This window comes from Poecile atricapillus, chromosome Z (assembly GCF_030490865.1).
Source record: "Poecile atricapillus isolate bPoeAtr1 chromosome Z, bPoeAtr1.hap1, whole genome shotgun sequence".
Classification (NCBI taxonomy): Eukaryota; Metazoa; Chordata; class Aves; order Passeriformes; family Paridae; genus Poecile; species Poecile atricapillus.
In genome coordinates, this window is record NC_081289.1 from 142,161,504 (window position 1) to 142,171,529 (window position 10,026).

The 10,026-nt window shown below is 37.3% G+C and overlaps 1 protein-coding gene across 1 annotated transcript in view; it reads right to left on the minus strand.

Moving 5' to 3' along the window:
* Positions 1–8,963, minus strand: part of RIT2 (Ras like without CAAX 2) — a 183,243-nt gene extending 174,280 nt beyond the window's left edge. The window contains exon 1 of the mRNA XM_058828076.1: positions 8,704–8,963. Coding sequence (XP_058684059.1) covers positions 8,704–8,806 — 103 coding nt within the window. The 5' untranslated portion in view covers positions 8,807–8,963. The remainder of the gene's footprint in view (positions 1–8,703) is intronic.
* Between the last annotated feature and the right edge of the window lie 1,063 nt (positions 8,964–10,026).

Sequence of the window (10,026 nt, forward strand, 5' to 3'; positions counted from 1 at the left end):
GGCTGCCTCAACAGATTGTTTACAGCAAAGATACCGACAGTGCCCAGTCATTGTCATGAAACAGTGCCTGTTCCCTTGTTTGAGACCTCAGCCTGGGCATTTCAAATGGCAGATTTGTGTGTGGCTGAAACTAGGAGAGTCCTTGATATTCCAGTTCCTGTTGCTGAGGACTAGCCCAGAAGGTATTCTGTCTCTTTATAGCAAGCACTGTGAATGAGAAAAGCTGAGCAGTGCTCGAGTCACCGAAATCTTCACTCTAAGTGAAGCTCTGCTTTAATGAAACACCTTGAAAAGCAGACTCATAACCTCCTGTGAGTACTAATCACTTAGAATGATAGAACTGACTAGGAAGGGGCTTACAAGGATCACCAAATCCATCTCCTGGTCCTGAGCAAGGCTATCCCCAAGAATCCTACCCCATGCTTGAGGGCATTATCCAAATGTTTCTTGGTCTCTGCCAGTCCAGTGCTGTGACCATTCCCTGGGGAACCCTTTATTGCCCAAACACAGCCCTGGGGAAGAACCTTTTCCTGATATCCAAACTAAACCTCCCCCAGCTCAGCTTCAGGCCATTCCCTTGTGTCCTTCACATAAATTGTTCACATAGAGGCAGTGTAGGTGAAGACCCTGAATCATTAAATTGCATTTCCATCCCAGGAACAGAGAAAAGCAGGAGGTGAGTTAACAAATCTGTTTGCCTTCCAGCTGTACCACTATCCAGCACACACATGAGGTGGCCAGTACTTTAAGGGTGCTGTCTAAGCATGTTTCCAGTTATACAGGAGCCTTTATACTCCGAAGGACACATTTTCGTTCTGTTTGAGACAACATAAATAACTTTTTTTTTGGTACACAACAAACAAATGCAGTCTCAAGACTAGCCTAAGGATCTTTATTTAGCAGTCTGAACACAAAGAACACTGCTGGCTATCTACATTATTAGTGCCACATCAGTCAAAAGTCCTGATGACTTTTTAAAAAATCTCATGATTTTGAGGATGATAGTAGTCCTTCTATAAGAGAGTTTCAAAACTCTAAATGCCTTTTCTGTTCTGGTATATTTGCTCTTTAATGTTCAATCTCTGTAATGTGTTCTGTCTTAATGTAAAGCACTTAGACTAACAAAACATTCACCAGCCTGTTAATTTCAAAGACTCTTCCACAATCTGCTTCATCTTGCTTTCAAGCAAATCATTAAGGGCTTATGTCCCTCTTATTGACCAAAGGAAGTTTTCCTTGAAGATCACTTGTATCTCTAATTGTACATGTTCTAATTCCAATTTCATCACTTAAATTGTTACTCTCCATGAAGCAATTCTGGCTGCTTTCCTTCTCAAATTTTGGAATATATGTGTTATTCTCTTGGTCCTCATTACCTTTAAATATTGAGTTCTCCATGTGAGTTTCGAAACACACATGGAAGTGACCAGCTCGTTTTCCTGTATCCAGGTGGACATTCATCATCTGGATGTTATGATGGGAGAAGCTGGATAGATCAACCCATTCACATCACAGCTGCATCCATTTACATTGAGTCTCTGTATACACATGCAAGTTGCACAATAAAGAATCATGAATTACTGTCTACAGCAGCTATTTGAATATAGTCATAGTCGTTTGTCATCATAAATCACACTGTGTCACTCCTTTTATCATCTCTGTTGGTTTTCTTTGAACTCTATCCTATTTATCAGGCATTTTCTAGTGCTGAAGAACCCAGGACTCCAGTCAGATTTGTCAGCACCGAGTTGGTATTTCACATGCAGACACCCCCCTATTAAATACAGAGGGCATAATTGAATCCTCCACCCATATAACCATTGAACTATGTGGACTGCCAAAATAATGAAAACATCTTTTACTCATTTCCCTGAGGCAAACAATTCTGTCCACAAGGCCTGCCCATAGGCAAAATAAATCGATTAATAAATAATGTATTTAATCCTTTTAAGTGGATAACATATACAATAAAGGTAAATGAAGAATATCAGAAAGGGGTCCAGAATCATTTGACTGCTCACATTCAATGGTCCCAAATAAAATAAAACATATGAAAATGCAGAATTTAGGTCATCATGAGAAATGTGATAGCACAGGTGACTGCACTGGGGGAAAGAGAAAATAGCCTCAGGCTACTACAGATATTTCTCTGTATGTAACCTCTGTGAACTACACCTGAACAAAAGAATTCATTATTCTCTGAGGAACAAAAAATAACTCTACAGAGGAAACCAGTAGACAATCTTTCTTCTAGTAAAGCCACTAATAGAAGAGCATGTCAGTTTTTGGAACTCATACTCAGAAAGTTGATGTGGAAATGTTAGGGCTCTATTATTAACCATACAAGGTGCTCTGAGCAGGAAAATAAGGTCCTACAAGTGAAGTTTCAGATATTCAGTATATTGCAGTGAAAGAAGATCAAGGTGTGAACTCATCATTGTCTACAAGTATTAACAGAAAACAGAGATTTTCTCAAAGTTGTTAACAAAGGGATAAAATGCTAGAAGCTGGAATTACACAAAATCAATCCTGAATCAAATTCAATTTTCTACCCGTGAAGGAAACTAAAACACATGGATAGTTTTGTTACCAAAGATCACAAATCTACCAGGATCTCTGCCTTTATACAATCTCTAGAGCTTCATCAGGTTTATGAGAAAACTGGAAGTTACCCATACCCAGGGATGTGATTGGTGGCCCTTCTTTATTTGCTTGCTTTTTCATGGCAAACATGCAACGTGTGCCACCGTTATTTTGCATGAAACACCTGCAATTCTGCATCAGAACTATGATGACAGCATCCCAGACATGACAAACAGAGCTGGTGGCTTAGACCACTCAGCTGGGATGTTTTCTCCATGGATACATAATTGTCAAGAAGTATTACCTTGCTTCTGTCTCCTCCCTTCCTCTCCCAGCCTCACGCTGTCACTTCTACACCAGGTCACAGCTAATCAGAGGTTGCAGGCAGCACCATGAAGTGACCAAAGGAATTTATATGTCATTTTGAATGGTCACTACACTTACCCTTCCAGAACTGTCACCATGAAGGAAGTTTGCCTGTAGTCAAAAAATACATATTTTTTTCATCCTTTTTTTTTTTTTTTTTTCCAAACTGGATAAGTAGCATAATTTCCCTGAAACATCAGAGGAATTAAAAATCTGTATTATTTTATTTTTCTTTTTCAGAGAATGATGAGGGAACAAGCAATTTTTTTCAGATGGCATACAGATGTGTGTCTTTTTTAATTAAATATCTTAATTTCTTCCCCACTTACATAAAAATTGGCATTTTTTTTTCTAGTTAGAGGAGAAGAAGGAAAAATTAAACCAGCAAAAACTACACTTGTGTTGACTTTGAGGGGTAAAAAAAACAACTTAGTTTTCCCTAACTATAATCCATAGCATGCCCAAGCACTTGAAAGGGAACTTTTTTCACCTTGACTCGTACTGAGCTATAAGTAAATCCAACACCTTCATCCTGGCAATTGGCTTGCCTCAGGATATGAGAGAAGGCCAGACCCTTTCCTTTGATTCATTTATCAGGCATTTAGGGAAGCACAGCTCTACCCAAGAATATTCCTGGGAAAATAAGAAACGGAATCAAAGCCAACCCCCTCCAAAAAGAAAGGCTGCAGGGGCGTTTGATCAGTGTCTGAGTGCTCTGTGGCACCGAGCCCAGTGGTGGGGTAAGAACAGCATCAGCAGGCCCAAGCGGTGCTTTCCAAGCTCAGCACTTTTGATACCAGTGGAATCTCTACCTTTGCCCTTCATCCTTTTCAGTGTAACCTGGATCATACATTAATTCATCTCCAGAAACAGCTGCAGTGGGCCAGCTCTCCAGCACACACTCCAGGGTGCTCTATTTACTGGGGACTCTTGTTATGAGGACATGCTTGAAAATAATAGGCAGACAATTTGCTTTATCAAGGCAGAATAAGAGGTAAAACTGGTCCAGAAAAAAAAAATGGCAATTGAGCACATAAATGAAAGAAAATTGCAGATTTAATCTAATTCCTCGTCCTGAAGTTCCCACATCACAGAGAACATAATTGTTTTCACACATTTTGGAAGTTATTGTGTACAAATGATCTTGAAATTAATTGGATGAGTCGCCTGCATCTGTAAAAACACAGCCTTTATGCCACATTGGCAAAAACAAACAAACAGTCAACCAACAAAAAAAAAACAAAAACAAAAACAAAAAACCACACACACACAAACAAAAAAGAAATATCAAGGAAATCAATGCCTTCCTTAGGCAGCCCAGTCTGAGAATACATTTCCTCACACTATTCCTCCAATATCCTTGAGAGAATCTTTTCTTCATTTCTTCTCTTCGCCTTTTTTTTTTCATTCTTTTTAATACTGAAGCCTGAAAATACATATCTATCTACTTTTCAATATACAATAAAACTAGAAATATATAAGTTTTACGAAAGTCTCGGGGCAATTGTTTTAAAATATTTTCAAATTTTGTATGGTGGCAACAGATCATCTGGCAATCAGTTTGAGAAATAAATATTGAAAGATGAATGTTTTCTCCAAGATAAAAATTCTATCCTATTAACAAGATATATTTATTAGCTTTGATTTCTTAAAGAATTACTCTTCTCATCTGAAATGTAACTTCCATATGACAGCTAACATGAAATTCATTTTGTATCTATGATAAACCTATGCTATGCACAAACAGGTAATTTTATTTACCTGGAATAACAGTAGAACATCTTCAGTCTTGAATAAATCATGGTTAACCAGGGAGAGGAAAAAACAATCAAACAAAAAACCAAGAAAACACTAAAATAACATTTTTATTCAGCCAAGAAGATGCACATAAAGGTGGGTTATGGTGCAATCTGATCAGTGTTTGGGGATTGCTTAGGTAATAATTTTTCATCAGAGGGAGGTTTCTTATTTTATTCAGTTGCACAGGTACATCAGTTTGTTCATTTTAACAGTCACTTTGCAGCCCCTGGGTTAATAATCACTAATATTTTGCAGAATGTGCTGCAGTTAAGTATTGTTATCAGTGTAATTGGTTTGCTAAATATAAGGCAGCAGTGGATGGTCTTAGGACTGAGAGGCTCTTTTGTGTGTTTTTCATTTGCAACAAATACAACAGAGAAAAACAGAGCTGAGCCCAGAGGTCTGATCTGCATCAGGCAAGGGCCAGGAGAACACCTTGTCTACTGATCTCTGGAGATATTTGTGAGCAAAGTGGGTTTCAGAATCACCAAGGTTCTTAGGGTTTGAACCCTGTGTCAGGAAAATTTAGGTAGGTTTGAGTGGTACCGAGGTGGTCTGATATTTGTCATCGGAGCAGAGAAGAAAAAGTGCCAAATTCTCATTTTAATTACAATATAACTATAAATAGAAATACGTAATTTTGATATGGACTATAATTGAATGAATGAATGAATTTATAACTATAAATAGAAATGCGTAATTTTGATATGGACTATAATTGAATGAGAGTCAATACAAAATTTACTTTATTTACTTCAGCTTAATTTTAATTTAATTATTTGTGCTAGCATAATTTTCGTCTGAACCTGCATCAGCCTGTACTTGATGATCTTGATGACTAACACAACTCACACAACATAAGAAATTAACATATTGCCCTGAAAACAAAAAGAATTCTGGTTTCAGAAGGAATAATGCATTCTAGGGAATCTATATTCCATAATTACAGTACAGAAATCGACTCCTATAAAAATTTACAAATTTATATCTAGCTTTCTACATTTTCTTCAGACACAACCATTACCTGTTTCTTCTGAAACCTGGGTTTTGAGGTGGTGTTTTTTCCTCCTATAAAAGAATGGCAGACCTTTTTTTTTTTTTTACACATTATTACTCTGCATGTGATGTGTGCCAGAGTTGGATGCACAGGGTTCATCATCTTTTACCAGTTCCTGTGAAATTTACACCCTACTGAACAGCACAAATAAAAGGATGTTTGTTGTCCTCCTGAACTGTCTGCCATCTTGGTGAAGAGAAGAGAGAAGACTGATTAATTCAAAGAGAATTTTTTTGTAAACACCAATGCCAAAAGAACATCCATTTTTGGTCTCCTCTTCCTCATTCCACCCCATGCACAAATGTCACAGTGAGAGAACAGGGGAGGGTTGGAAACACAAGATCAAAATGCCCAGGGGATCTCTGGAAGTTAACTACATCCATGGTAAAAAGAAATCTAACATTTTTGCAGCTTGGTTCCTATGGAAAATTCATTCCAAACCTGAATTATTTAATATTTGAATGAACTGAGGAACGGAAAAGCTTTCATCCGAAAGAGGTTTCCCACTCAGTAATTTTACCCCAGCTGTTACTGGTTTTATCATGACTTAAAAGGAAAGAAGGAGGGAGAGGATGAGAAAACAAAGGCAGGATGTTATCAATACATCAAACTACACACCACTGATTTCTCAAAATCAAAATTGGAAACCAAATTTTTTGGTTTTCTTTTTCCTTTCTTCCTTATTCTACTCTGATTCATTTTTATGGTTAAATTAATAATTTCCTGGACACATAGAATCTAGGTCATTAGGGAAAAGCAGAGCTCATCTTGTAGAATGAAAGTAGTCATTAAGGCCTTTTTCTGGTTTTAATACAGTGTAAATTATTATGTAACAGTCAGAATGAATTAATGATTTATGGAATGACATCTATTTTTATTTTCTCTCTCTGAATTCTATCAGTTGGATGATTGGTCAGTATTCTACTGAAGTATTTCAGGTCCATTACACCTCAGAAGTTCATAACCAGTAAATGTTGAACTGCCCACCTCCTTTTCTATGAACTCTTAATAATTTGCTGGGGGTTGTTGGGGAATTTTGTTTTCCACACAGGAGTTTCACTTACATGATAACAAGAGGAAGTTTTCATTAATCCTAAAGAATTTCTTAAATATCCACTTAATGCCATTTTTTTTTCTTTAGACCACACAACTCTACTTGTTAATTATGTGTTTCTCAGCTTTGGAGATATATCATACCTTGTTCAATCCACAGATTTAAGGGCTTTATTCTCATTAAATCAACAGCTAATGTTTTCTGAACAGAAAGATTTGAATTAACTAAATTTTTGATTTCAACTCTTATCTAGTAGTAAGTGGAAACTCAGAAATTTCCTTCACATACATGTAAAGTTTGGTTGTTACCATTCAGTCATGCTATGAATCTAGCGTGTTTGTAATACTTTGTGGTGAATTAGTTTTCAAATTGGCATTATTCCTACAAACATATGTTTGGGGGAGGAAAAATTGCTGCCATCTTTTGGACACACTTAGAGGAAAAAGATTAAAAAGAAAAAAAAGAAATTAAAAAATACATACATAAGGAAAATAAAAAAATATTTTACTGAAAGTTCCAGCTAACATGTCCTGTATACCTGCTTTTCTATGGAAAAGATAACCTGAAATTGCAGAAACTTACTCTAAGATTACCAATATTTTGTTCTTTCCCATTTTATATGGTAATTATATAGTAACATCTGTGCAAGAACTGTTTGCTTAGTTAAGCAATACTGATGGGAAATAGCTCTCACTGAAAGATGTGCCACTGAAGTTGAAGCCAAATACAACAAAACCACATAGATTATGGATACAGAAAGAAAAGTATGTAAACTCAAAATTTTCAACTTTTTGCACCTATACTTCATCTTACTGCTTGAATGTAAATAAAACTTGTTTGATCTACACGGTCCTGAGAGTTTAGTGTCACAGATATTTATCCTGAAAATTCCTTGGAACCTAGCTGGGATGTATTGTATTATATTATCTTGGATTTTTTTATTTTTTTTTTTAATTTTGTTTCTCTTTCTGTTGTTCTTTTGAATTTCCAGAAGATGCAATCAAATTCTTGTTGTGTGGCCAGCTCAGACTTCTGAAACAAGCTCTGCGTGTTCAGCAAAGTCTTTGTAAGAACAGAGAATGCTGGTTCCAGTGAGAATAAATCAAAGCTGATAATATCTGGGAAAAAGAAAACACTGTCCAGAGAAAATAATGACTCCTCCGAAGAGATATCATTGTCAGACACTAGCATATCTTGCCAGCTGTAGACAGGGATATTAAAATATGCTGCAAATCTGCCTCATAGCCTGGAGTGAGATTCAGGCAGGCAAGCTGTACCTGTCCGGACTGAAGAGGAGACTAAAACCAGGAAAACCACAATGACACTCAGGGAAGAAAGAAAAAAAAAAAAAAAAAAAAAAAGAAAAGAAAAATAATTGAAAAAAAAATTGAAAAAAAAGGAAAACTGAGTCACTGCAGGCATTCCTACACTCTGTACAGCTGACTTTGCAGTTAGTTTGATTTCTGCCTGAGCACAAGGACATTTGGGCCAACAAGTTACATCCACACTGCCCAGCAAACCACCACCCCTCAGCAAGTGGGAGAGTGACACCGGCACTGGCACTTGGTGTTAAACTCACAGCAGCAGCCTGACTGCTCTCTCCTCACACACACCAGACCCAAGGTCAGCCCTACACAAATAACCAATTAAAAAGGCTTGCAGCGTTTCAGTCTGTAACAAATTAAGCTGACTCATTGCCCCAGTCACAAACTCTAGTCTTTTATCCAAGCCATGTGCAAGAGAAAGAGGAAGGAAACCCCTCATTAAACAATGTCCTTTCCCAGTGAACTTTACGCTCCCAATTCACCCCTTTCTGTCCCAAAATATTGTTGCTGAAACTTACCGCTTTTGCCAACTCCCCCTGCTCCCAGCATCACCACCTTGTACTCTCTGGAGCCTGCTGAGGAACTGCTCGAGGAGCTGATCATTGCATTTTCTAGCTCCATCTTGCACGAAGCAGCAGAAAGGACCGAAACAGAAGAAAAAGCAACTGGCAGGTGTTTTCTCTGATCTTAAACAACTATAAAAGCTGTGTTAGGGGGAAAAAAAAAGAGGCAGAAAGGGAAGGTATAATGCAAGAGCTATGATTTATCAGCCTCACACACTGCTGTGCCTGTGTTAGCTGGAGAAGGTCTCATAGCAACCACTTTAACAGCTTCCAATAAAAATCTCTCTCTGCCCCCTCCCAGCGCTGTATCGTTCTCTGTTTCTCTTCCTGGACAGCAGCAGTTTTGTGAGGCACAAGAGGTCTGGTACCTCTGGGCTTGCAGTGTCATTGAACAAATAGATCATGTACTTCAGCAAAATAAAATGGATCAAATTTCTTAATTATGAAGCTTGTTGTTCTATGTAATACTTGCTTATTAAACAGACAACCTTCTTTTCACCTTGGCGTTAAATATGCATCCTGTAATCACCAAGTCTGCTAGCTTTACACTTAAAACTATTACAAGTGAAACAAGTAACTTTTAACAGCCTTTTTTCTTCATGAGGCTTACTGCAAACACAGAAGTTTTCTAGGGCTGGATTTGTCCCCAGATCAATACTCATTTTACATCAATTATTTGCAGAAATAAACCAGATACTTTCGGGGGGGGGGGGGGGGATCAACTTTATTTGTTGTTTCGCTCCTTTTTCCACACACAATTTCTGAAAGAGACAGGGACTGAAGTGGGGGGGATATATTTGTTCATTCAGAAAAGATGTAAAGAAGAAAACCAACTTTTTAAAACTATTTAATACTAATATCAAGCAATTTGTCTTACCAAGCTGGTAAATGACATTCAGTGTGAAAGTCTCACACTGAAATTATTCAGTGAAATCTTACAACAAAACACGGAAGCTCTTCATCGATTTCTGATTTTGTTCTTAAAACATCTGGTCTATTTAAAGAACATGAGAAATAATAAGATACTTTCCCAGCTTTAATTGTTATTCAATATTTTTGGGGACCAAAAAGCATCTACTGCAAAATAAGTGGAAAGCAAAACTTGTACTCCTTTGGAAATGCTGGTCTTTCATGACAGGGGTAACTATTAAGGAGACATGGAAATGGAAGCAGGAGAAACAACTAATAAAGTATTTTGGAAGTCAGACACCTTCATCTGTCCACTCTTCCAATAATTTCACAGACAGTAAACATATGGTATTACTTAGGAATAGTTTA